Source organism: Tarenaya hassleriana, unplaced genomic scaffold (genome assembly GCF_000463585.1).
Source record: "Tarenaya hassleriana unplaced genomic scaffold, ASM46358v1 Cleome3, whole genome shotgun sequence".
In the NCBI taxonomy this organism is placed as follows: domain Eukaryota; kingdom Viridiplantae; phylum Streptophyta; class Magnoliopsida; order Brassicales; family Cleomaceae; genus Tarenaya; species Tarenaya hassleriana.
In genome coordinates this window covers 7,102,244-7,129,570 of record NW_010966177.1, presented here as the reverse complement: position 1 = coordinate 7,129,570, position 27,327 = coordinate 7,102,244, and the positions used below count along the sequence as shown (strand labels likewise).

Genomic DNA, 27,327 nt, shown 5'->3' with positions numbered 1-27,327 from the left:
TTTTTTTTTGCTGTTTATTTATTTTATTTTAAATTTTAAAAAAAATCGATTTTTTTTCATATTTTTTCGGAATTTTTTTTAAAAATATGACGTGGTATGCTGATGTGGCAAAAAAATCTATGTGGCGTGCCACGTCAGCCGCCACGTGGCGTGCCACGTCAGCGGTTAACAGACACTTAACACCGTTTTCGGATTGTGTAGGAAATTGCAGTTAAATTGGGTAGTTCGTGTATCAATTTGGCACATTTGATAATTTGGTGTAGTTTTTTGTCAAATTAAATATTCGTGTAGGAAAAGGTCACATTTTGCAAAGTTGGTGTAGGAAAATGTCATTTTTCCTTAAATAAATGGTCCAACGTTATTGTTCGTTTTATTGAATTTGGGACCGGCCCAAAATCCAGCCACGAACCAAATTTATATTCTAATTAGGGATATTCTAATTAGGGATGTCAGCCTGAAAAAAATCGGACTTTCAAATCGAACTCAATTCGGACTTTAGACCTAATTCGAATCATTTTGAAAGTTCGATATTTTTAAAAAAATAATTGAAAAAAAAAATAATTACAACAGAATTTAGCGGACCGGACAACCAAAACTTACAGAATCTGGTTTCGAACTTGATTATATAAATCCGAAAACAATCGGACCGACCCAAATCCGAGCCCGAAACCCTCCGACCAAGTGCGGACTCTGGCCCAACACCCCTAATTCTACTACTATAGCTTTCACCTTTTAAATTTATGTGTAACCACCGGATGTCAACATCCAATTATGAGGACAACCAACCAAACAGTCTTTTCTTTTTATGAGTTTCCCCGTATTATAACAATTTAAAATCGTAAAACAATATATATTAATGAGTCATTCATTCCAAAATGTTGACTTACGATTGTTTTCATTTCATATTTTCCATGCTTTTGGAGAATAAATCATTGTTTAATATACAATGATCGTGATTAAGCATGTCCCACATTAATTAATTCTTTTCATGAGCCCAAGAAGGCCATAACGAAAAAGTCTTAAGCAGATGTTTTATAATTTGTAAAACATATCAAATCCAGCAATCATCGACTACTTTTATAGGGTACTGAGCTATAATTTATACATAAACTCGGTCCCATACACACACACACATATATATATATATATGTGTGTGTGTGTGTGTGTGTAAACTAGTAAATACGCCTGTGCAATACAATTTATAACTATATACATAGAGTCTCTTTGACCAAATAGAATGCACGCAATTCTCATGGATATTTTAACTAACATTTACATGTATGCAAATACCGAATATATTAGACATGCCAACTATATAATTAATATTATCGTGTACCCTAGCATTCCGGTACTTATATGCATCCACATAATAATCTCCACGTGCCCATTTTCTTTCCTTCTGTTCTTACAAAAGGATTCATTTTTTTTCCCGACAAAACCCACAAAAAAAAAAAGACCAACAAAAGAGAAACAAGCTGATGGGGAAGAAGAAGGAGATGAAGATGAGCAAATACATGAAAGCTCCCATAAAGATGCTTGTGAAAGCCAAAGACTTGTACATACGAAGCTTGACTCGACACTACAAAAAACACTCCATTTTTCGACGGAAATATCCGTCGCACAAAACAGAAAATTCCGTCGGTATTTTCAGTTTGCGACGGATTTCGACGGAATAAGTTCCGTCCGGTAATGGTTGTCGCAAACACATCCCGGTCGTGAATCCGTCGCATATTTGCGACGGAAAAACCCGTCGTAACTCAGTCGTTTTTTAGCGACGGAATATTCCGCCGGTAAACGCGACGGACTAACCGTCGCAATCTAGTCGATATGACCGACGAAAACTCCGTCGTTTTTCCATGGTAAACGCGACGGAAATTCCGTCGTTCAGTCGTCGCTCTAACCGACGGAATTTCCGTCGTATTTCCGTCGGATAATGCGACGGATCATCTATCGCATAATAGTCGCAAAGAGGGACGGGAGGATTGGTCAGATAATAGTCGCAAATTAGCGACGGTTGTAACGACGGATAGTTCAGTCGCAGCATCGACGAGCGACGGAAGATATCCGTCGGATTTTTTCCGTATGCGACGGAAAAATCCGTCGCAGAAGAAATTTTTTTCGAAAAAAAAATAAAAAATTTCGTTTTAAAAAATAATTATACATATGAAAATTGTTTTATATATTACAAATTGAAAAAAAAACCGAAATTGTTTTATATATTACAAAACTGAAATCTAACGAAATAAATTGTCCGGAAAATCATCGAGATTTTGGGGATGTTGCTCGTCTTGATGAACCGATGGATCGGGATTGACGGCGGGACTCGGAGCAGACGAACCGGCGGAATCGGTCGGAGGCATAAAACGTTGCATCATCTCCTCTAACCGAGCGATCTTCGCCTGAGCTGCATCAAACTGAGCAATCTTCTCCCGAGCAGCTACAAGTTCCGCAGAAGTCTCCTCGTGTTTTCTCTTCAACTCCTCGACTTCACGCGTCAGAAAAAAAGGCAAGTTAATTCCTTTTAAAAGAATGTTTTATATGCCATTAACGGATCGATTAAAGCGGTTATATCAATCCGAGAAGACTGCATCACATATGCGCTGGCACGCGGAACATTGTACTCCAGAAGGAGTAATCTTCGATTGAATGGCCTCTTCAATTTCTTGGGCACGATGATCTACGTACGTCCCATCCGATCGACGATGCGTGTCTTGTAAGACACGCAGAGCAGACGGTTGAACGCCTTCTTTCTCGGCCTAAACAAGTTATACAAAAATATTAGTAAAATTTAAAAACAAATAAATCAATTTTCACAAAATACTTACAATATTGAGAGCAACTTTAGCAAACGATCTTCTCCCCGCAGTGTGAGTTCCTGGGGCACGGTCGGAAGCAGACTTCGCCTTTCGATTCGTCGATGCGATCCGACTCTTCTCTTGAGATTCCTCTGAATCCCATATTACCTCGAGCTGCGCCCAGATGTCTAAACTAATCCAGTCCGGCTTCTTCCGCAAGAATTTCAACCTATAAAGGTTATCTCGCAATCTCGCACCGAGACAATCCTTCCACGCACGATGGACGATATCATGCACAGAAGGATCCCAGTAATAAGATTGCTTTAAACAATATGTGTTAGTTATTTAATACTAAAAAAGATATATTAAACAAAAAACGAACAAGTTTCTCCCGAAAATTCATCACCTGTCTTTCAAATAGTATTTCATCACCTGTCTTCCAGTCTTTCAAATAGTATTTCATCACCTGTAAGCTCAAGGGGAGCAGTGTCATTTACGACCTTATTCTTACGAAAATTCTTCTTGTTACGCCGTAACACATGATTGCTCGGGAGAAAACGACGATGACAATCAAACCAGCACATCTTTCTCCCGTTCTGCAACCAAAATGAATCAGTCTCATCCGTGCAATAAGGACAAGCTAGCCGCCCATGTGTTGTCCAGCCAGACAACATTGAATACGCTGGAAAATCACTGATGGTCCACATCAATACGGCACGAAGTAAGAAATTTTGCATAATCGACACATCATATGCCTCGGCACCAATGAGCCACAAATTGGTCAACTCTTCAATAAGCGGCTGAAGAAACACATCTAGACTTTTTCTAGGATGTTTAGGCCCCGGCACTAATATCGACAGGAACAAAAACTCTCTATTCATGCACATGTTCAGAGGCAAATTGTACGGTGTCAGAATCACCGGCCACAGAGAGTAATTCGGACCAGACATTCCAAATGGATTAAACCCATCCGTACATATACATTTCTAGACTCGCTTGCGAAATCAGGAAATACCTGTTGAAAATGTTTCCAAGCCAATCCATCAGATGGATGATGCATTTCTCCTTCTGGAGTACAATGTTCCGCGTGCCAGCGCATATGTGATGCAGTCTTCTCGGATTGATATAACCGCTTTAATCGATCCGTTAATGGCATATAAAACATTCTTTTAAAAGGAATTAACTTGCCTTTTTTTGAAGATTTCCGTCGTGGTCGGTATCTGTCTTTGTTACAGAACCGACATTGCATCAGATCTGAATCGTCTTTCCAGAAAATCATACAGTTGTTCTCGCACACATCAATCTTCTGATACGGTAAACCCAACGTCCGCATTAAACTCTTAGTTTCATAATAAGATTCAGGTGCAGTGTTACCTTCTGGGAGATAATGTTTAAACATCTGGGTGAAACCGTCCATACACCTTTCTGGAAGATTATAATCTGTCTTCATATTCATCAACTGTGAAGATAATGATAACCTTGAAAGACCTTCGACGCATCCATCGTATATCGCCGTATTCGCCGTATGAAGCATACCATAAAACCTTTTTGCTTCTACGTTGGGTTCCTCCTCCATGTGGGGCGATGGAACAATGTTGGGAAATGCATCACTCACCATTTCCGTGTATGGATTCCTTATTTCTTCTCCAAATGTCATCTCCGACGTCGTATTATTGATTTCTTCATATCCAACCATATGTACATCTTGTGATGATGATGTATCATAGGTTTCTCCATGTGCAAGCCAAACAAAATAATTCGGCATGAAACCTTTACGATATAAGTGATTCCACACTTCACTCAAACTCCGCCATTTTTTATTCTGGCACTTTACACACGGACAAGGCAGCTTTTCGCTCTCCAAATACGACTGATTTGACGTGGCAAACGACATAAAATTTTGCAATCCTTCTTCATATTGCTTTGAGATTTGATTCGTAATAGAATCAATTCTTTCATACATCCATTGTCGAGAATAAAACGACATTTTTCTTTTGACACTTTCTATTTTTTTTCTCTTTGGTAAAGAGACTACATGTCGCGGCTGTTAAATAGAGTTCGAACGTGCGACGGAAATGCGACGGAAATGCGACGGACTCCAATATTGCGACGGACGCACAACAGAATGCGACGGAATTAGGTCAAAACGAATAAAACGTGTTTAACTACCTGCGACGCACCGAATCCGTCGCAGTCCCGACGGAAATGTCTGTCCCCATCCGTCGCTATGTTTGTGCGACGCAATATATCCGTCCCACTCCGTCGCATAATTTTCCGACGAAAGTTCGGTCGCAAATATCGGTCGCAGTCCGTCGCAATCCGTCTGACAAAATTACCGACGGAAATATTCGTCGGTTGTTGTCGAAATTTTTCGACGGATTGAGCGACGGGTTACGACGGATGCAAATCCGTCCCATTACCGTCGTTGTCCGTCGCAAATATCTAGCGCGACGGAATTTCCGTCGCATAGTCCGTCGGTATATACAGTTTTTCTTGTAGTGCGATGCTCCAACAACTTCGACGGCCATGCCACAGCCTTCGGGTTTCCGACCGTATGCCACGTCAACACCCTGCCACGTAGCTTCAGCACCAGTTCCGTACAATCCAGGAGCTCCTCGGAAGCGGGCATGACAGAGCTCGTCAGATCTGCTTCTGTCAGAAACATGGTCATCATGCAGGTCAAACCGGGCGATTTCAGCGTCACACGTGGACGTGGACCGTCGCAAAAGATGAATTTCCGCAACAATAGTGTCGGAATTGGCAGAATCGACGAGAATAAGGCGTCGGGGGATAAGAATCGTGGCAAGTTTTGGAGGAGCAAGAGCTACAATGTCTCTAAGAATGCTTATGCGGTCTGAGGTGAATATACTTAAGGATTCATTTGATATCAAGTGCGATTAGTTTGTTTCACGAAATAAATAGACCTATAAGGATGGTCCATTTATACGTATTGGGTGCACATGGGTTTGTAATCGCGTGTTCTTGTCACAGAATATAGAGCTAATGGGTTTTCCAACTTGGTTGTAAAAAAAATAAAAATTTACTCATAATTCGACTCGTCAAAAAATAAGTTTTCGTAGAAGATAAAGACGAATGAAGATTTTCACTAAGACATGGACAAAGTGTACGGCCCATATATATATATATATATATATATATATATATATATTTTGATAATCGGGTGATTTCAAACTCAAAAGTCCAGACTAATCCCGACCCACGCGCACGATCCTGCAACATACACGTGGGATGTGAAACACCCGAAGGTGGCAGGAGGGGAATCTCCATACTTTGAGTGTTGAACCCACGACCTCGTTTACAGGAAGGGAGCTCTCAAACCAACAGAGTTGGGGGATTACCGCAATCGTTATTGACGCCAAAAACGCTGTACGGCCCATATATGTTTCAGAACAAAGCGACGAACGGCAACTTTTTATGGATTTGTCTGAATCCCACTGACGATAGACTCATAGTTTAAATTTAAATAATAATAATAATACGATCAACTTTGGGTACAAACCTTACAAAAAAAACAATAATAATAACAATAATGATGATGACGATGATGATAAATAGGTTTCAGTTTCACGACCAAATCATCGTTGCCGATTAGGATAATCGAACGGTACATGTTGGAGAGGGGAGGTATTGAGTAGATCCGAGTGTACGAATCCATAGCTGCGCATCACCTGATTATCAGCGAAATTAAGGGCTCTGATCATTCCATTCTGACACATGTCACCATCGTACTGTTATGGTCCCCACTGCAAGGCTCACACCCCGTGAAGTGCGTGATGAAGGGCCTCCTTCCTTCCCCTCCCTTCAGGAACCTCTCCTCCCTAAACGCACCGTATCGCTCGCTCACCATCTCCGCGTGCCTTCTTCGACACGTGGCGTCCTCTCGTTCCATATCCAGGTACCGCTCCGTCACGTTATCAAAACTCCCTACGATTTCTAACCAATACCCGTTGAAATAATACTCTCTTTCGAGGTATATCTTATTATGGTACACCTCCTTGTATTTGTAAAGCAAGTAAATCAGAGCCGTCTGATCGTCCGACTCAGGGAACAGATTGTCCTTGAATATTGACCGTTGGATCTTCCCCCACTTCTCGTAATCAGGGGTTCTGGGCCCCATCCCAGTCCATGTGTCTATTAACTCCATCGACCATTGACAATTCCTCATGAGGAAGACGCCGGCGTTTAACGCCGTCCAGCTCCGTTTGTCGTAGACGAGCTCCGTCCAGCCGTGGACGACGAGGTTGCGGTCACGGTAACGGGCGAAAGGGACGGTGAAGTCCATGTCTGTGAAGAGTGCGTCCGAGTCGACCCACCAGATCCACTCTGCTTCCGGGTGAGCCAGCATCGCCGCCTTCACCGCCGGCAACTTCGCCCAGTATGAACCCATCTTCGGATGAAGCAGTGAATTGCTGTAGAAGATTTCGTAGCCATGGATCCGACAGTAATCGACCTTGTTCTTGAATAACCGCAGCAAGAGATGGTCACCGGTCGGGTTCTTGCAGGGTGTTGGCTGCGACCCGGTAACCATCACGATCCGGTTCTCTGCTCCGGTTTTGAACGACGGGTGAAGCTCGAGCCACCCTCTACGTTTCTCGTCCCAGCCCTTGACGGGTTTGTCGATGGAGTAACTGAGATCCGGATCATCGTAGAAAACCGGGTCGGGCGGGTCGTACCGGAGGTCGAGGCCGCGAGAGCATCCACAGCATTTTAGAGGGTCGTCGTCGGATTTGACGCCGGAAATGGCAATGTTAGGGGAAGGATAGTAGAAGGAGAAAAAGGACCAGACAAGGAGGAGAGCCATGATAGCTCCGCCGAGGAAGAGGAGGCCGTCGGAGAAACAGACGGGGGCTCTGGTTCTTGCACCGCCGCATTTGCCCATCGGCGATGACTGGAAACAGTTGGACTGTGTTTCCCCCAAAACAGTTGGAGTGTGTGTTCGACTGTGTTTTTTTTCCAATACATGCATTTATCATCACGATATGATTAAAATTGCATGTAATATATAAAACTTACTCTTAGTTGGTCACAATCTCAGGTGTGTGCAACTCTCTGGTCACCGAAACTAGTGTTGCTAAAATGCGCCGGAAGGTGAAATGTTTTGAAACGAGCTTACGTGTCGATCAATGGATATGACAAATAGATAAAAGCAATGTTGAGATTCTCCCGACAAGGGATCTTACGTGACAAATATTCCAACAGTTAAGGCATCTGCTTTGGACACTCTGTTCAGACAGCTTTGGCATATATTCGTTTAGATTATCTTTGTTTTTCTGTATAAAATCAATTTTTTTTTTGGAAAAAAAAAAGAAAAGCAACAACAAAACGCATGATTCTCTCGGGGCACATATTCATCGCCTTCATAACTTTTTTTTTCACGACCATTATAGGCACGAGATACGAGGTCAAGCTGGATCATGGTCACAAAAGTAGCAATGAACCCTAATGTTCCGATCAATTTACAAGGTCTGTCCCGGTCCAGAACTCTACACTGTGCCATTTGGATTTCCACGTTCTAATTTAAAGGATATATATATATATATACACACACACACACACATTAGTTTACAGTTCTTATCAATCCACAATAAAAAATACAGCATACGAGTTCTCTACACATTGTTTTATAAAATATGAACTCGAAACTATCGACTAAAAATTTTATTTATTATCACTCCAAAATTTCATACTTTGAATGATAGAAAGTTAATTTTCTAGAAACTTATAACGCAGAAAAAGACTTCGTATCTTATGTCGCGCTTTGAATGCTCACAAAGGAAAAGTCGAAGATTTTAATTTGTTTCTCTTATTGGGTTGTCTCTATTTATAGTCGAATTTTTTTCCCAAGTTCCCTGTTTGCATAGGTTTCTGCCACGTGTCATTTCCTTGCACTGGTCTCTATGAAATTTCTGATTCTAGTTTTATCATCCCTAGCTTGACATTGTCTTCCGTTTTGACTTCATTCTTAGTTTTTCCTTATCGGAACACGAAGAGGACAATGATTGGACAGGACATTGCTTTTCTTCGTCATGTGGGCATAAATGCGTCTTTTATGCAATCAGGGTTTCGGTTTGGAGAGAATTCGGCTATCGGATAGCCCATTTAGGTCCATTAAGAATTTAGGCCCATTAAGTACTTCGAAAATTACGATATTATCTAACTATAAAATATATATGATTTAATAAATTAATTTCATATAATTATGTTTTATTAAATAGCAGTTTAGATTTTATAATCGATTAAGACAACTTTTGGAAATATACAACTCTGATGTATATATATATATATATATATATACACACACACACACTTACTAACGTTTGTAATAGTAAGATATAAGGTATATAGGGAGACGTGTGTATTGGTCTTGTCGTTGTACATAAGGGGCCCGAGAAGATTGCTTCTCGTTAAAGCGAAAATTGGCCAACTTGTTTTTCCTTTTTTTACTTTTGCATGACTTTAAAAACACAATAACAGACCAAAAGAAGATAATTTTTTGTATTAAAAAGAAAAAGAAGAGCTTAGAAAGCGGATGCCAAAGATCATACCAATTCCCCATCAAAAGCAGTTCCCACTGCCTTTTTTTTATTTATTATTACTGTTGTTGTTGTTGTTGTTATATTTTCAAAAAATAATTTTTTTAACTATTATTGAACACAAAAAAAATATATATATTTCTGACTACATTGGTACCCATAGATAAATAAGTAGGGGAGCCATGAACATTTTTAGATATATGCATGTGTTATGCATAGATAAATAAGTAGCCACAAAGAGAAATAAATCAATGAAAGCCTGGTCCCTTTCTTTTTTGTAAAGCAAAAGTTGGAAGAAGCATTATTAAAAGAACCCGTCCGATTATTTGAAATGAAAATTTCAATTTTTTTTTACTCGACGTGATTTTGTCATACGTACTCTAGTCGTGAAATAACTTAAATTTCATATGCAAATCATGAAACGTTACGGTGCTTTGCATGCGTATTTGATCACTATAAGAGTACCAGCATATAGGCGTTTTGGTATTCGGTTCGGAAATTATTCGTTTCACTTCTTTTGATTCTAAAAAATATATCGATCGGTTATTATTTTATATTCGGTTTCAATTCAATTCATTTTTTATTAAGAAAATCATATATTTTCTTAACAAATTTTCGGTTTTTCAAGTTTTTAAAAAAAAATCGTTTCGGTTTTTTTACGGAAAATTCGATAGCCATTTAGAAAATTTTCATGATTTGTTTCGAGAACGATAGCATATATATATATATATTAAGGAGATTAAGAAATGGTGGTAAGTATGAGAAGCGTGCAGGCCACTAGAGGATACCTTTATAAGATTCCACCAAAAGGTTTATATTCCCTATCCATGATTCCACATACCGAGCCTTTCCCTATGCTCCTAATCAATATGTTATTTTTGTTTTCTATTAATAAATTAGTTTAAAAATCTCACTGGTTTAAGGCGCAATAAAAGCTTTAAAACTCTTGTTCTTGCAGAAATCATGTCTTGGAACGGTAACGTGGCAATGTCTTGGAGATGATACTTTCACCGTCCAATATTTTTTATAAAGTCTGATAGAGTATTTAATTTCCATCATATTAATTGATATTATGCATACGTACGTGGGTGTGGCTTTTCTTTTTGTCGCGTTTTTATTTAGTTGCTTGAGTTTATATACATATGTACAAAATTCCATATGAATGGGGACGAACGTCGTTGCCAAAATAGATATATGTTCGTAGATTTCACGTCATTTGTCAGGAACTTCATGAATCCTTTTAAATCCCACATTAAATTTGCAAAGAGCTCTGACAAATATTAGTCGACAAACACTAAAAACCGTTAATAAGGTAGGAAAACAAAATATAGAATTTTATAATCGAAAGAAAATCCTATTCTTTTGCATAACCAAATTAATCACAAATTCCGAAAGAAGAAATAAATAGATAAAAAAAAAAAGAAATCACGAATTTTGACTCTAGGGATCGCTTTCTCATGATAGTGATTAGTCCTACCCGAAAACAAAATCCAATATGAACGCATTCCATCATCTCAACTCTCAAACCTTAATTTAATCATGACCCATTATATAACCACACGCGTATGATGAAACCCTAGCCACCGCACCTCAGCCGCCGCCGGAGATCACATGGGGCGCCACGCGCTGGCCCAAACCACCGGCTGATCTTTCCAGGCAAGGAATATTCCGGCGTCGGAGCATTGTACCGTTGACCAAACACCTTCTTTGTATCTCCTCAACAAAGCCCTGACATCGTCAACCACTTCATCGCTATACCCCACCGGAGCAAATCCTCCGGCCCTCAGCCTCCGCGACCACATCGCCGCCGTCTCCCTCCGCTCGACGGAATCCGACGGCTGACATGCCACCAATTCCACGATCGCCCTCCCGGCCGCTCTCTCCAGCATCAGTCTCTCGTTGCTAGTTCTCGGAAAGCTCTCTTCGAGTGATTCAAAGTAGACCCTAAACCAACGTAGACATTCTTGAAACCCTTTCATGAACGAAACGCCATCGTTTCCCGGGTCCGAAAGGTCGGATTCTTCTTCTATGACGGTGACGATCCTCGGCTGAAGCCGCCGGAAGATGGAGATGACGGCGTCTCTAGGGTTTCCGACGGCGGCGATCCCATGCATGGCTCCGACGCAGTTGATGGCCAAAACCTCGTCATTTTGGACGTCAAGTTTCGCAAGATCGAGCTCGGATAAGTCGCCGACGTGGTGAATGATTTGGAACTTGAAAGGCACTCCCATGAGCCTAGCGAACTTCTCCATTCGGTTACCGATCTCCTTCACCAGCCGATGCGACGCCGTTTGATCGTCGACGAACTTGTTGGAGATGACGACGGTGGTCAGCCTCAGGTGAGGCGTGTCGTCGGACCGAGTCGCGATGGCTTCGAGGAGGGTCGGCCACTGAGTGCAGTACGTGGAGCTTATGTCGACGATATGGATCTTCGGTTCACCGTCGACCGCCTCCAAGATCGCTCCGTTGGCCGCCACGTGGCCGAAAGTGGCCCATGGGCTGACTTCTTGGAACTTGAGAACGGTCTTGCGAGTCGACTCAAACGAGAAAGTCTTCTCGGACGCAGCGGCTGCAGCCATGGTTCGGTAGCAGCGTTCGCCCGAGCCGGTCATGCGGTTGAACAGAGCCTGGAGGAAATACGACCCGAGCTTCTGCTCGATATCACCGTAAGGTGAAGAAAGCTCGTTCAGCATCCAAAGAACCTGCGGCAAACGAACGGTGTCGTTTTCGGCAATTGCCCGAGCAGCGTCGAGCAAGACCGAGTCGGCCCACTTGGCATTGGAGGAGAAATCGAACGAGTTGAAGGGCTGAGGGACGGAGAAAGATGAGGACGAGGAGAAGGGGGAGGCAATGGAGGAAGGGAGGGAAGGTGCTGACGTGGCGGAGGGATAGTGAGGTGGAGGGTAAGGGGAGTAGAAGTGGTGGTGGCGGGAAGAAGAAGAGGAGAGATCTTCTTCATCCATGAAAAAGTTGAAGCATTCTTCGTCGTGATGTTGGAGGAAACGATGCGGAGAGCCACTAGCTGTGGTGGAGGTTCTGCTTAGCGACGAGTGATTTGTAATGACACTATCGGATTGTTGTTGTTGGAGGCTGACTAGTCTAAAGAGTGTATCCATTTTTAACGAATAAGAAAATGAAATAGACCCACACTATACATATCAAGATTTTATCACAAAGCAAGTGTTTTGCATGTGTCTCTTCTCTCTCTCTCTCTCTCTCTCTCTCTCTCTCTCTCTCTCTCTCTCTCTCTCTCTCTCTCTCTCTCTCTCTCTCTCTCTCTCTCTCTCGGAGGGTTGAAGTTCAAAAATGGGTGAATCTTCTTCTTCTCGAACGGGAAGAGAGATGAGTGTTTGTGTTTGTGGATGGATTGAGTTTTTAAACTTTGGAGAATTGTATAGGGAACCGTTTTTTTTTAAAAAAAAAAAAGCGTTGAAGGAGAGAGGATCTTTTGCCTCGGATTTTTCACTCTTTAATCTTTTTCGGCTTATAGATTACAGGCCACAATCAATCGGGTAATGTGAAAAACATAACAATAGAGAGAGCGAGAGAGGAAATAGGATGATGGCATTATTCATTCGCCCGACTAATTAATGGTATCTACCCTCAAATTATGAGGCGGTTAGGGTTAGGTTAATTATATAAAATTTTCCTTATTTTTTGGTTGAAAACTTCATTGGACAGGGATTATTGATGGGTTAATTATATATATATATATAACTGGTTTTTTATTTGTGGGAAAAATAAACCGAGAGAGGTGATGTTGAATTAGTTAGCCCAACTTTGGTGTTTTCAGGGATAGAATTTCTGTCTGACAAAAGGCGAGAAAATAAAAAAAGGAAGAAAAAGTTAAGAAGGTCGATTTCACTTCATGTGTTAGTGGGTTTTGCTTTTTCTTCCTTTTCCCCACATCCACCCGACCAACTCAGCATCTCCAATTACACAATATGTATATATATACATATATATATATATTTTATCTTTGCAAAGTTTTCATATATGGATACATTATATATGTATACAGCTACTAGTGTGAATGATTTTAGAATGAGGGCCAAAACAATTTCCCAAAAAATATACATGTGTATATCTATGTATATATACTCATACATGTTTTCTTTTTTAGCATAGCTATAGAATGTGAAAATTAGATATATATATATATATATATATATTTGAAATATTGGACACATGACAATGGGTTATCGTGTATTTCACGTCTATGGCAAACATATGTATTTAACCTAAACTATATCCTAATTAAGTAGCACATATATATATACATATGACTAAACAAGTTTTTGCATATAAATATTAAATATATACAAATATTATCACTTACATATACATGCAATGATACAGGTATATATGTACTTATATAGAGAGATAGAGAAATAGGGGAGGGAGAGAGAGAGAGAATGTTATAGGTGTGAGTGGGAGCAGGCGTGGATTAAAGCTGCCGGCGTGCATCAACATCATCAAAGGCACACATCTCTTCTTTTTTCCTTTTCAATGCTTCTTGTTATCATTATTTAATTATCTTACCATTCGTCACTCTATTCCCTAGTTGTATTTACCCGTAAAGGATCAAATGTGTCATATTCTAATTCCCACAAAGACCGTTTTTATAACCCTACAAAATCCTTGAACATATATATATAAGCTGTAATTATTATGACTGGTTTTGGCTTTTCCCCGCAAAATCTAGGGCATGCTCGCCTGTTTCTTAGTTTATAAACCCCCACCATGATTCTATTTATTCTCTGCTATATTGTATTTTGTGTGGTGTGTATTTTTTGTATATACAAACATATCCTTAATTAACCATATAGGCACATCATGATGATGATCACTTCCCAAAAACCTGAAATTTACTTTGGTTTTCCGCCTTTTGTCTCAATGCAAAAGCCCATGTTTTCTTCCCTAAACCCTAATCATTTTAATACATTGTTCCAGACAGAATAGTTTCTATCCAATTACACACATATGTGTGATATATTGTAGTTTGAATTATATATATATATATATATAACTCCGTTGCTATAGTTTTCAAATCTTTTTATGCTGAAACATATGTACATATATACATGAGTTGTATATTCATCGTACGGAATGGTATATATATGTTGTTCAAGTTTCCGACATACTATGGAAACCAAAGGTTTCTCTTGTGCATATGTTTGTGCCCGTTGGTTATGGATCTACACCCAAACTAAAAAATCTAGCCAAGGAGATTCCCCGTATATCACATGTGTGTGTATATATATACGTATATATATATAGATATAGTTAGAGTTTGTACGTATTCTCTTGTCTCAGTATCAAAAGGATTTTGCTTTTGTTAAATGTGTAATACAATTACGTTTGTTCTGTTCCTCGGCGTTATGTCTCTGTTCTCTCATATGTTTCTATGGGTTTCTTCTTCAATCATTAGTATCAACTCCACGCTCTGCTGCTGTTGCATTTTACGGGACGGCGATTTTGTCCGGACATACGAATTTGTCACCATTTTTTTTACGTATATATATATATATTACAATAGTAAAAGTATTTTTATCAATACAAAATGGTGTATATTCTCTATTTCAGGTACGTAAACCGACAGTATATATAATTCTTTTAGGACACGAACATATGATTTTTACAATTTGTAAAATAAAGATAATTGGTTATTAATTATACTTAATGATACCAAAGTGACAAGAAAATTTACAATCGGGGTCAGATAAAGTGATTAGCAATATAAATTTATAATTAGCAAAAACCTGAAAACACAAAAATTACTGTACACTGCTGTTGCCGACATTTTTTTTAATTTGGCACAAAGCAAAATCCTATCCGACAGTTGAGCAACCATACTCATTTTCAGTTACGAAAATAATTTCGTTAATTATTGGTCGTTTAACTAGCTTTAATTAGCTTGGAGATAATTGTTTAAATTTAATTTCCATCAATCACAGAAAAGTTAAGTAAGACTTTTATGTAAAGGAAATTAAATTAATTAAGCACCATATATTATATCTATAATTGAATAATTATAATGCTTTCTCTTCGTGATTAGAGGATTAATACAAACAAGTGACCCGAAAGAAAAGAAATTTCATAAATCAAAATCAATTCAAGTAAAAACTGTATAAAAACAAAACCTCCTTGCATTTTGACAATGACATTTTCCACTATATGGGATCATCAAATGCATAAAAGTTGATACGAGCCCAATTTATAATTTATTTAAATACATAATGTAAATATATTGTACGTAAACAATGATGTCACGGTGACTTCAGTAACACAAATGGTCTCGACATCACCAAAAATAAGGGGAATCATTGGGCCCATTATAGCAAAATATGTTTGGGCTCAACAACTCATTGGGCCCAATAAGTGCTTGGCCGTAAACCCTACATAGGTTAAACGACGTCGGTTCAATCTTCCACCCTCATATATAAATACTCTCTCTCGCCGAAACCCTAGCTCCGAGAGCAACAGAAGCAGAGGAAGAAGATGAAGTACAATCCGAGAGTGAGCTCGTCCCGGCGGAAGAACAGGAAGGCGCACTTCACGGCGCCGTCGAGCGTTAGGCGCGTGCTAATGAGCGCGCCACTCTCCGGCGATCTCCGACAGAAGTACAACGTTCGGTCGATGCCGGTCCGAAAGGACGACGAGGTCCAGGTGGTTCGCGGCTCGTACAAGGGGCGTGAGGGCAAGATCGTGCAGGTGTACCGGCGGAAGTGGGTGATCCACATCGAGAGAATCACGCGGGAGAAGGTCAATGGCACTACGGTCAACGTCGGCGTCAATCCGTCAAAGGTTGTCATCACGAAGCTGAAGCTCGACAAGGACCGGAAGTCTCTGCTCGATCGGAAGGCGAAGGGACGAGCCGCCGCCGATAAGGACAAGGGGACGAAGTTCACTGCTGAAGATGTCATGCAGAATGTCGATTGAGCTAAGTTTTTTTTCCTTTCAAAATCTTATAATTGGGTTCTGCAATTCGCGATTCATTGGATTGATTTTGGAACTGAAGGGAAGGATTACGCAATGTGTTTGGATTGAGGTGAAATTTTGATTTGGTAATCGACTTTTTCCGGGTAGTATGAATTGATTCAGAATTTCCGAGGCGTTCTTTGGCGAAATGTGTTGCAGAAATGGAGTGATGATGATTCGTAGGCTTTGATTCGTCACTAGTATTCGATTTTGTATATTTGGGTTGAGTGTCTAGGGTTTAGGGTTTGGGGCTGTTATAAGAGATTTCCACCTTAGAGCTACGGCGTAATTAACTTGTTAACCCTCGATTAACTACAAGTACAGAGAACTAGAGAGAGAAAAATCCATGGTTAATCTGTTAAAAAATTGGTTTTACTCGTTCAATTTCCATCCATTTTTTGTTGATATCGCTAATGTTCTTCAATTATAAACGCAAGTTGGGAGATTTTTTCATGCCGAAATCGGAGATCTTTGGTAATTTTCGATCCATCAAAGCATAGATGAAAAATCGGTTAAGAAGGAGAATTTGGTACCGAATATATGTTAATGGAGGATTTAACGGTAATCAGGGATGACCATAACATAAAAACAAAAGCCGATGCCAACTTAAAAAGCCCGAAACTTTGTGTGCAAATCAAAGCATCAAATTCTTTTTCTGTTGGTTATATTTAATTTAAATAATTGGACCAACCCTATCCGCTTGACGCATTCAAAGGAGCCAAAGCCCGCCTGGTGGTGGTCCATTTTCTTACAGCCTCCGTCCACGTTCCTCCTATCACATTAACTTATATTATATATTATTTCATTTGGACTCATGATGATAAATAGCCCAAACATGTATGGGCGAGTTCGTGAGCCACCATAACGGGTACATTTCTCGGGTTCTTCACCGCATGAAATGTTTATTAATTAGCATTTATTTTAATTCTTGGTCGTTATTATTATATGCGTTATTATTATTTAGTAAGTTCTGGGTTTGATCAAATGATAGAGATAGTTGGCCACACGAAAAATAAACGAGTCAACTCAGGACTCGGTCAATTCGAGCACAAAGTTCAGACCTTAAAACTCGCCATTGTCACCCCACCAGGTTTCCGATTCTTCTGCTGCTTCTCTTCCCCACAAAAATTCCCAAACAAAAAAACATAACATTTCAGCAAACAAGAAAAAAAAGAGAAAAAAAGGGATCAATCAATCAACTATTGACGTTTCTCTGAAACAGCCATTGAAGCTGGAAGGAGGAGGAGAAGGATTGTGATCTAAGGGATCTGGAAAGGGCTGAAAATGGAGAGTTATCTGAACGAGAATTTCGACGTGAAGGCGAAGCATTCGTCGGAGGAAGTGCTAGAGAAATGGCGGAAGCTCTGCGGCGTCGTGAAGAACCCTAAACGGCGTTTTCGCTTCACTGCCAATCTCTCCAAACGCTACGAGGCCGCCGCCATGCGTCGAACCAATCAGGTTTTCTCTATTCTTTGAAAAAGTTTCCTTTTTTATGCGACCCATGTGCTTGGTGCGATTATTTCTCCATTTGAATCGGCTTTTACGATGACGAGATCGTCGAATCTTGATATTTCTAAAGATCGTGGCTTTATTTTGATCGCCTTCATGTGGCACGACATAGGATGAGTTTAATTGCAATGAATGTTACTGTTCTGTGTTCTGGGTCTGTCTGAATCTGTCAAAAGATCTACCCATGATTTAGCTCCTTGTCTACACTTTCTGAATGTCCAAAATCTTCAATCTACCTATCTGGGCATAAGCTTATAATCATCTTCCAATCTCCCGTATACAGGAGAAGTTAAGGGTCGCAGTCCTCGTTTCAAAGGCGGCTTTCCAATTTATCTCAGGTGGGTTTGTTCAGACATTTTCAGATCTTCATGTTTTGTTCCGTGTCGGAGTTTCTCTGTTTGTTTAGGTTTTCTTTTTGCCGGTAACTGCAGGTGTCACTCCAAGTGACTACACGGTGCCTGAAGAGGTCAAAGCTGCTGGCTTTGACATTTGTGCTGACGAGTTAGGATCCATAGTTGAAGGCCATGACGTGAAGAAACTCAAGTTCCATGGCGGAGTGGATGGCCTTGCAGGCAAGCTTAAGGCTTGTACCACAAATGGTCTCTCGACAGAGACTGACCAGCTGAACAGAAGGCAAGAGATTTTCGGAATCAACAAGTTTGCAGAGACTGAAGCTCGTAGTTTCTGGCTATTCGTTTATGAAGCTCTTCAGGACATGACACTCATGATCCTAGGTGTGTGTGCTTTTGTCTCGTTGATAGTGGGAATAGCAACGGAAGGATGGCCACAAGGTGCTCATGACGGTCTCGGGATCGTGGCCAGTATCCTGCTTGTCGTGTTTGTCACAGCAACGAGTGATTACCGACAGTCTTTGCAGTTTCGGGACTTGGATAAGGAGAAAAAGAAGATCACGGTTCAGGTGACGAGAAACGGGTTTAGGCAGAAAATGTCCATTTATGAATTGCTCCCTGGTGATATCGTTCATCTGGCTATCGGAGATCAAGTCCCTGCTGATGGCCTCTTTCTCTCGGGGTTCTCTGTGGTGATAGATGAATCGAGTTTGACGGGAGAAAGTGAGCCTGTGATGGTGAATTCACAAAACCCTTACCTACTTTCTGGAACCAAAGTTCAGGATGGATCTTGCAAGATGATGGTTACCACGGTCGGGATGAGAACCCAATGGGGAAAGCTGATGGCAACTCTGAGTGAAGGTGGTGACGACGAAACTCCGTTGCAGGTGAAACTGAATGGAGTTGCTACCATAATCGGGAAAATCGGTCTTTTCTTTGCCTTGATCACCTTTGCTGTTCTGGTGCAAGGAATGTTCATGAGGAAGCTTCAATTGGGCACTCACTGGATCTGGTCAGGGGATGAAGCCCTCGAACTGTTGGAATACTTTGCCATTGCCGTGACAATTGTCGTCGTGGCAGTTCCAGAGGGTTTGCCTTTGGCCGTGACTCTCAGCCTTGCGTTTGCCATGAAGAAGATGATGAATGATAAAGCCCTTGTCCGACACTTGGCAGCTTGTGAGACCATGGGATCGGCTACGACTATTTGCAGTGACAAGACCGGTACACTTACCACCAACCACATGACCGTCGTCAGATCTTGCATTTGTCTGAATATCCATGACGTTGAACAGAAAGGTTCTAGCTTGCGGTCTGAAATACCGGAATCTGCCCTGAAACTGTTGCTTCAGTCAATCTTCAATAACACCGGGGGAGAAATTGTTGTGAACAAAAAGGGAAAGACTGAGATATTAGGAACACCGACAGAGACTGCTATATTGGAGTTTGGATTATTGCTCGGTGGCAGTTTCCAGGACGAGAGAAAAGCCTACAAAGTCGTCAAAGTTGAGCCTTTCAACTCCACAAAGAAACGGATGGGAGTCGTAATCGAGCTACCCGAAGGAAAACTTACCCGTGCTCACACGAAAGGAGCTTCTGAAATAGTTTTGGCTGCTTGTGATAAAGTTCTCAACTCAAATGGCGAGGTTGTTCCACTCGATGAAGAATCCATCAAGTATCTTAACGTTACAATCAATGAGTTTGCCAGTGAAGCTCTTCGTACTCTTTGCCTCGCCTATATCGATATCGAAAATGGGTTTTCTCCAGATGAATCTATTCCACTTTCGGGTTTCACTTGCATCGGGATTGTGGGAATTAAGGATCCTGTTCGTCCGGGTGTAAAGGAATCTGTTGAAGTTTGTCGCCGAGCTGGTATTACCGTCAGAATGGTTACAGGAGACAATATTAACACTGCAAAGGCTATTGCCAGAGAATGTGGAATTCTTACTGATGATGGTATAGCCATTGAAGGTCCTGAATTCAGAGAGAAGAAGCAGGATGAGTTACTTGAACTGATCCCTAAGATTCAGGTTGCCGTTTTTTTTTATACATAAAGTCGGTTTCTTTTTATGAATTCTTGTAATTAAGATATGCTCCTTTTCGGGATTTTTGTCTGACAGGTGATGGCTCGTTCTTCGCCAATGGACAAGCATACACTTGTAAAACATTTGAGGACCACTTTTGATGAAGTTGTTGCCGTGACCGGAGACGGGACAAATGACGCACCTGCCCTCCATGAAGCTGACATCGGATTAGCAATGGGCATTGCCGGAACTGAAGTGAGTACATACGATATGCAACATATGTATATGCTGTCTCAGTGAGGACATGAAGAGAGATCACAGCAAAATTTTCGGTAACCTTCTTGAATTGTTTTTCTTGTTTTTCAAACTTCAGGTGGCGAAAGAGAGTGCAGATGTTATTATCTTGGATGATAATTTCACAACGATCGTTACTGTGGCTAAATGGGGACGTTCGGTTTACATAAACATCCAGAAATTCGTTCAGTTCCAGCTCACTGTCAATGTTGTCGCTCTGATTGTTAACTTCTCTTCAGCTTGCTTGACCGGTAAATAACGAAAGACGGTTCAGTCCATTGGAAAAAAAACGTTTAAAGTTTCCATCTTTGAACTTTTTACAAGGTTCCGGGCAATAATAATTTCAGGGACTGCTCCTCTAACCGCTGTTCAGCTGCTGTGGGTGAACATGATAATGGACACACTCGGAGCTCTTGCTCTGGCAACTGAGCCACCGAATGACGAGCTGATGAAACGCTCCCCCGTCGGAAGGAGAGGCAATTTCATCACCAACTCGATGTGGAGGAACATATTAGGACAGGCTCTGTATCAGTTCATTGTCATCTGGATTCTCCAGGCCAAAGGAAAGTCCATGTTTGGTCTGAACGGTGAAGATTCCACGCTGATACTGAACACCCTTATCTTCAACTGTTTCGTCTTCTGTCAGGTAAACATCATATCATATCATATCATATCCTCGAGATTTAAAGCAGGGGAGATAGTAGGATCATTCATGCTTCATTTGTTCGGGGTTTCTTGCCAGGTTTTCAACGAGATAAGCTCACGGGAGATGGAAGAGATTGACGTTTTCAAGGGCATATTGGACAATTACGTGTTTGTGGCCGTTCTCGGCTGCACCGTCTTCTTCCAGATCATAATCATCGAGTTCTTGGGAACATTTGCCAGTACCTCTCCCCTCACAATTTGCCAGTGGCTCTTCAGTATATTCGTCGGCTTCTTGGGCATGCCTATCGCCGCCGGTCTCAAAAGGATACCCGTTTGATTCGTTCGGTTAATATACCGGTTTTTCTACGCGCATAGTTCGTTATATAATCTGTGTAAGGAAACAGGAAGGTGACAGAGGGGCAGATCTTTAACAAGTACTATGTTTTTCACTTTCAGTTGAGATAGGCTAAGGACAACCATTGCTCTTCCCCTTTTTTTTTGTGTAACCCTTTGTTATTTTTGTTCTTGAAACGAGTTTTCTTTTATCTTTTTCTGTTTCATTACGTTGTGTTTTGGTACAGAAAGTCTTCAAGCAGAGATTTGGACCAACTGAGAATTGCAGACAGAGAAAAAGAGAAGAGGGTCATTAAGAACACGAAGACGAAAAACAAACAAAACAGTCTTCAAGTGTAATGGAAAGACACATCTAATCTCTTGTTCAACCCACCATTGAAAGAACAAAGTTAAGATAATGCATTTCAGTGACTGCAAGATATGTAAACATGAAGATAGGTTATCGATATAATTCGATATTTACAAGCTTTTTAGATTTAGTTTTCATGATCTGTAAATGAATCTCATGCCCTCAAGACGATGAAGAAGAAGAGGTCAAGACTCATTGATGGATAACAGTACAGCTTTTGGGTCCTACAGATAATCAATGGAGAGCATTTACTTGTTCTGGTGAAGAACAGAGTGACCCTTTATGCCCCTTTGAGTTCCATAGCCTTTGGAAAAAGAAAAAAAAAACCATTGGCCTAGCCATACACACATACATTACATTATCAAAGAATGTCTGTACTTGATGATTTGTGCAATGTCACAAGGGAAATTTTCTGATGTAATAAATAATAATAATAATAATGTGAAGGGTCTTGTTTTTATTGGCAAGATTATGTATCCTTTATGTAATTCCCTTTCCAATCATTTCTAATTATAAGGATAACATGAGTATTTTTAACTAAGGAAACCAGCTGTGTTATAATAATGTTTTTTCATATATTTTTTTTTGCATGATGGTGACTTCTACATTTGAGGTGTAACCATTGGTATGGATCCACAGCAAAATTATCCCAAAAAGTAAATTGCTGAATAATGTTTTTCATTTTTTTCATGATGGTGACTATTTATTTACTTTAAAGTAATTTTTCCCCATTTAAAATCCAGGATATATGATTCATCATTGGTGGGAAAAAGAAAAGATCTCTTGTAACTTTTGGCAAGTAAAAGAACTTTAAGGACTAAATGCAGATGGATTCACTTTGCAGAATCTTTTGAAATTGCCTAAAGTGGATCAAATCAAACACAAAGATAAAAAGAAAAAAAAAAGGAAATAGAATTTCATTCATTCTTCTTCATTGGCTGTGAGCCTTTAGAAGCAGAGGACAATACAAATCTCCCCAATTCAAAAGTCCCAAGGGATGGCAAAGTGATAGACTTTCATATAAAAATCGTATATTTCCCATCACAATTAACTAAAAGGATATAAAAAATTAAGAAAAGTTGAAAAATGTAAAAAAAAGAAGAAAGAACTAAAAGGAAAAGAAAAGGATGGGGTTGAAATGCAAATTCTACAATAGTATCACCCACCGGAAACGTAATCACTCACCACAACCATAGCCTAATAAAAACTCTCCTCCCTTATCTATTTACGCTTCCTTTTTTTTTTGCGAATCCCCCAACAATTCATTGGTTTTCCCGGAAGAGACCCCTAAGTTTTGGTGGTAACAATTTAACCCCCACCCAAATTATCAATACCATGAAGACACTCCTCTGATTAAAGACATCACCCAATACCAACCTATAACTAAAACATGAAAATAACCTTATGCTATAGGACATTTCCACAAACCAAGATGCCGAAGTAAATTAGGATAAACGGGAAAAAATACAGAATCAATCAAATCTAAGATCCACGAAAATAGCTTACGGCCGATGCATGTTCTTGGCCAGAGAAATTTGATCAGATCCATCAAAGGGGAGGCGGCGTTTAGATGCCAAACAAGATTCATCGACGATATCTGTTGAAGCGGAATTCATTGGCTGTTTTCCCCGGAAAATCGCCGAATCTGGCGTCCTCTGTCTCCTCTCTTCAATCTCCTGCATTATCTGATAACATGAATACACATTCTCCTGCACCCAAATCTCAATATTGTCAGTCCAAGAATCAACATTTTTCTTTATCAAAATGCACAATATTTGATACTATTTATACTCACATTCTCACTGGATATCCACCATGGTATGGAGCTAAGCTTTGTCCCTAACTCTTCTCTCGTCAGTTCAGTATCTGATGCAGCTAAGACAGCTGCAGCAGCCATAACCGACGGTCGATGACCATTCAGAGTGATTTCTATACAAAGAAAACCGAAACATTCTGTCAATAACTATGGCTTTATGACTATCTCTTCTGATTCATTCTTAATGGGTACTGATTGAATTTATTACCCTTTGTGATCTCGAGAAGAGATTCCGAGATTCTTGACGGCGACCCATTTGCGAAAGGTTCGTCCTTTACGAACTTGAGAACGAAGTAATGCAAGAAATCGAAAGGAGTGACCGAATTCATCCTCCAATCCAACGTCGAGAGAACTAAGAGTTCCATTCTCTGTATCACTTTGGATCCGAAAACGTAATCTTCTGACGGGAGTTCTGATAAAGACGGAACACTGTGTTCTTCCATTTTCGCCGCTAAGGATAAACAAGCAACGGACAACAAGCGAATCGCCCAAGATTTCCCCTCCTGCAGATAAGTTTCGATCGTCAAAGAACATAACTCAAAGATTGATAATCAGTAGATTGAGTTGAGTTGCTCACATCGATGGATCTTCTCCACAGGAACGTGTCGAGATAATAAATTCCCAGATACGTTGTCGGATGCTCCAAACCCAATTTAGCTCCCGTCTGATTACAAAAAACTAAAATTCACACATTACACATGAAAAGAGAGAGAGCAAAAGGGTTTTCGAGGAAGCGAGTACGGACATGGACGATCCAATCGACGGCGTCCAATCTGGCCAGTCTAAGCCAGGTAGAGCCGGCTACCGTACGACCAGAGGAAGACGGCGCCGTTTGATCGGGTTGGGATCCGAGACGACGGGTCTCTCTCCGAACCAGCTCCGACACATACTCTTCGTCGACAGAACACGGGTCTTCGTGGAGACAAGGCTCTGTTTCATGGAAGGGGGGGAGACCGGAGAGAGAGGAACCGCCATTACCAGTGCCATTAGTCTCACCCATCTGAAGAAGACGACAGTGACTTCCGATGTTCCGTACACATTTAAAGAATCTGAGGATAAAAAGAGGAAACTGGGGACATGGGTATTGATTGTTTCTGCAGTGAATTAAAAGGTAAATCTTCTGATTTTCCTTGGACGATTAGACTCGTGAAAATCTACCGAACCATGGAAAAGAATCACACGGAGCGAAATCCGGAGAGAGAGAGAGAGAGAGTGCTTGTGCATCTCCCGGTTCTGGTGCCGCCAAAAATAAGTGGGGAGAGAGGGGCGGGGGGCGTTATTTTAGCGGTTAAATTTAAAAATAAAAAGCATAATTAAAATTGAAGTGCGTTATTTACCTCTTTACCTAACAATAACCACTGTGTATATTCCAATGAAAACCTTAGTTTAAACAACTATACCATGCCCAGATTCGTTACAAAACATGTGTTGAGTTCTGGTGTTTTGTAGTAAAAGTGCTCGTATAATTGGCCCATGAATTAAAATAAACTGTTTTATATTGCAGACAAAATAAAAATAAAAACCTCCACCATATAAAAGCAAGGCATGTATATATATACAAATATACACGCACATATTTTTTTTGAAGATCGGTTGAATATGGATATATGGCATCAAGTATGTTTATGGAATTTTTTTAGGTGAATAAGAAGGGTACACATATGTACATGCGGATACATATATATACATACATTCGGGTTTATGAAACCGTGGGTCCCACTCAAAGGAAAAAACATCTCTCTCTATAAGTTTGGAGATTCGGGTATCACCCGTGATTGGTATACTTTGCGTACGGGGTTTGGAGGAATTATCAGCGACATCGCGCTTTTCTTTGTTTACTGTACGTCTAAACTTTTGAACGGTTCCGATCTAATCTTTTTGTCCCCTGACCATCTCTCTTAACTATTTTTCTCAAAAAATTAAATATAAAAATAAAAAACGAATGCAATTTTGCAAATCTGCCATCTTCACGGCTATTCCAAGGGTCGTGTCCACTATTTTACACTGATAATACTGAGAAAAAAATAAATAGTAATTTTTTACACAGTGTTTCATCAATTTCACGTTTCTAGGTTATAAAATAAAATAATTATCGTTATCTTGACGTGTCGTGGCCCCATATTGAATTGATTGTTATAACCGTATAAGTAGAGCTTTCAGTGGTAGGTATTTTTTTTTGTGTGTGTGTGATGATTGATTTTGTGTTTTGGAATAATGTTCTGGATTTGATTTAAGGTGTCCCTTTATCATACTTTATATAGTTAATATATTAGAACTCAATTTAATAGATAGTCCAATGAATTTTGGTAGAGGAACAGTAAAAAAAACTCATTTCAATGTTTACCATTTCAAATTTCATTATTGATTGTGATGTAAAATATCAAATAGTATATGCTTTTTAAAAAAACAAAAAAAAATCATCCTTTAATTATATCCAAAAGATTTTATATGTTTTAAATTTTTTAAAAGATTTTATCATATAATTATATATATATATCAATAATCAATATATATTTCTATTCTCTATATTTTTTAAATACTCCAAAATAATTTTAAAAATTTTAGCTCATCTAATACTGGTTCAAAATATGACTGATTTTTTCTTTACGTGGATAACTATGCTTAATTTTGTAAAGTATTTCTAATATTTTTAATCTATTGGTTAAAAATGATGATTTTATTTTACACAATGAATAATTTAGTATCTGTGATAGAAATTAGAATTTGAATAAAATAACATATTTGACATTTTGAAGGAGGAAATCTTTCAGTTATAAGTTTAAATTTGTATACACTTTTTTTAATAACTATTTGGATGACTGATTTTATATAATACTTTTCATAAATTTACAACTTTTGGAACCATCATAGGAGCTTACGGTTTAATTTAAGCAGAATAAATAGAGATGAATAAATAGATTGTATGACAAAAGAAAATGAAATAAATTATATTATCTAATATTGAGTATTGAATTAAAAAGACAATGCTGAGAACTTCGATAACTAAAGAAAATAATTAAATAAATATATTATTCATTAGCGAATAATGCTTCCACCTTTACATGTTTCAGCCCTTGACAGATGGGTTCCATTAATTATGAAGAGATTTTTTTTCTTTATCTATTGTCATCTATATATAATTTATGATGAGTCTGTACTGTTTCTGTTGAGTTTTTTGTATTTATAATGAATTTGTTTAATTTTTTAATTAAAAAATTCATCAAATCTTTGGTGCGACTATATCTATCACAAAACCATAAAATTATATTTATAATAATTCAAATTAAATAAATATAATTTGATAATATTTTAATTGACCTTGTTTAAAATTCGAAGTTATTATGAGAGTAGATGATCTATTAGTAATATTTTTGTTGTAAAAATTATAAATTATTGTAATAATAGTGATTGATTGGTGATATATATATTTTAAATATACATAACATATAATTTTTTATTTTATTTTTAAATAAAACACACTATTTAACTCAATAATATATAAAGAGATTTTGTTATAAACTATTTAAAATTCAAGTTTCAAATTTTAAAATAGAATTTATATATTTTAAAAAATAAATTATCATTTTTAAAAAAATAATAATAATTTTTTGTGCGTCTTTAGTTATGGACGAGTTAAATATATATATATGGATAACAGT

General features: G+C 39.2%; 4 protein-coding genes and 1 pseudogene across 4 annotated transcripts; 2 read left to right on the top strand and 3 right to left on the bottom strand.

Moving 5' to 3' along the window:
* Positions 1–6,278: 6,278 nt before the first annotated feature.
* On the bottom strand, positions 6,279–7,890 carry LOC104819882 (annotated as a pseudogene).
* A 2,775-nt stretch (positions 7,891–10,665) lies between these two features.
* On the bottom strand, positions 10,666–12,719 carry LOC104819881 (protein SHORT-ROOT-like). Its single transcript, XM_010550164.2, has one exon. The coding sequence runs from the start codon at positions 12,463–12,465 to the stop codon at positions 10,957–10,959; it is 1,509 nt and encodes a 502-aa protein (XP_010548466.1). The 5' UTR covers positions 12,466–12,719; the 3' UTR covers positions 10,666–10,956.
* Positions 12,720–15,824: 3,105 nt separating this feature from the next.
* Positions 15,825–16,440, top strand: LOC104819880 (60S ribosomal protein L26-1-like). Its single transcript, XM_010550163.2, has one exon. It carries the CDS (start codon positions 15,851–15,853, stop codon positions 16,289–16,291), a length of 441 nt encoding a protein of 146 aa, XP_010548465.1. The 5' UTR covers positions 15,825–15,850; the 3' UTR covers positions 16,292–16,440.
* A 130-nt stretch (positions 16,441–16,570) lies between these two features.
* Positions 16,571–21,707, top strand: LOC104819879 (calcium-transporting ATPase 2, plasma membrane-type). The gene is made up of 7 exons (XM_010550162.2): positions 16,571–17,788; positions 18,123–18,177; positions 18,271–20,216; positions 20,307–20,465; positions 20,584–20,755; positions 20,852–21,150; positions 21,247–21,707. The coding sequence occupies exons 1-7, from the start codon at positions 17,615–17,617 to the stop codon at positions 21,484–21,486; spliced, it is 3,045 nt and encodes a 1,014-aa protein (XP_010548464.1). The 5' UTR covers positions 16,571–17,614; the 3' UTR covers positions 21,487–21,707.
* A 1,542-nt stretch (positions 21,708–23,249) lies between these two features.
* LOC104819878 (cyclin-D5-1-like) lies at positions 23,250–24,904 on the bottom strand. The gene is made up of 5 exons (XM_010550161.1): positions 24,414–24,904; positions 24,246–24,332; positions 23,877–24,171; positions 23,648–23,781; positions 23,250–23,561 (listed from the first exon to the last, which is right to left on the bottom strand). Exons 1-5 carry the CDS (start codon positions 24,666–24,668, stop codon positions 23,355–23,357), a joined length of 978 nt encoding a protein of 325 aa, XP_010548463.1. The 5' UTR covers positions 24,669–24,904; the 3' UTR covers positions 23,250–23,354.
* Positions 24,905–27,327: the final 2,423 nt, after the last annotated feature.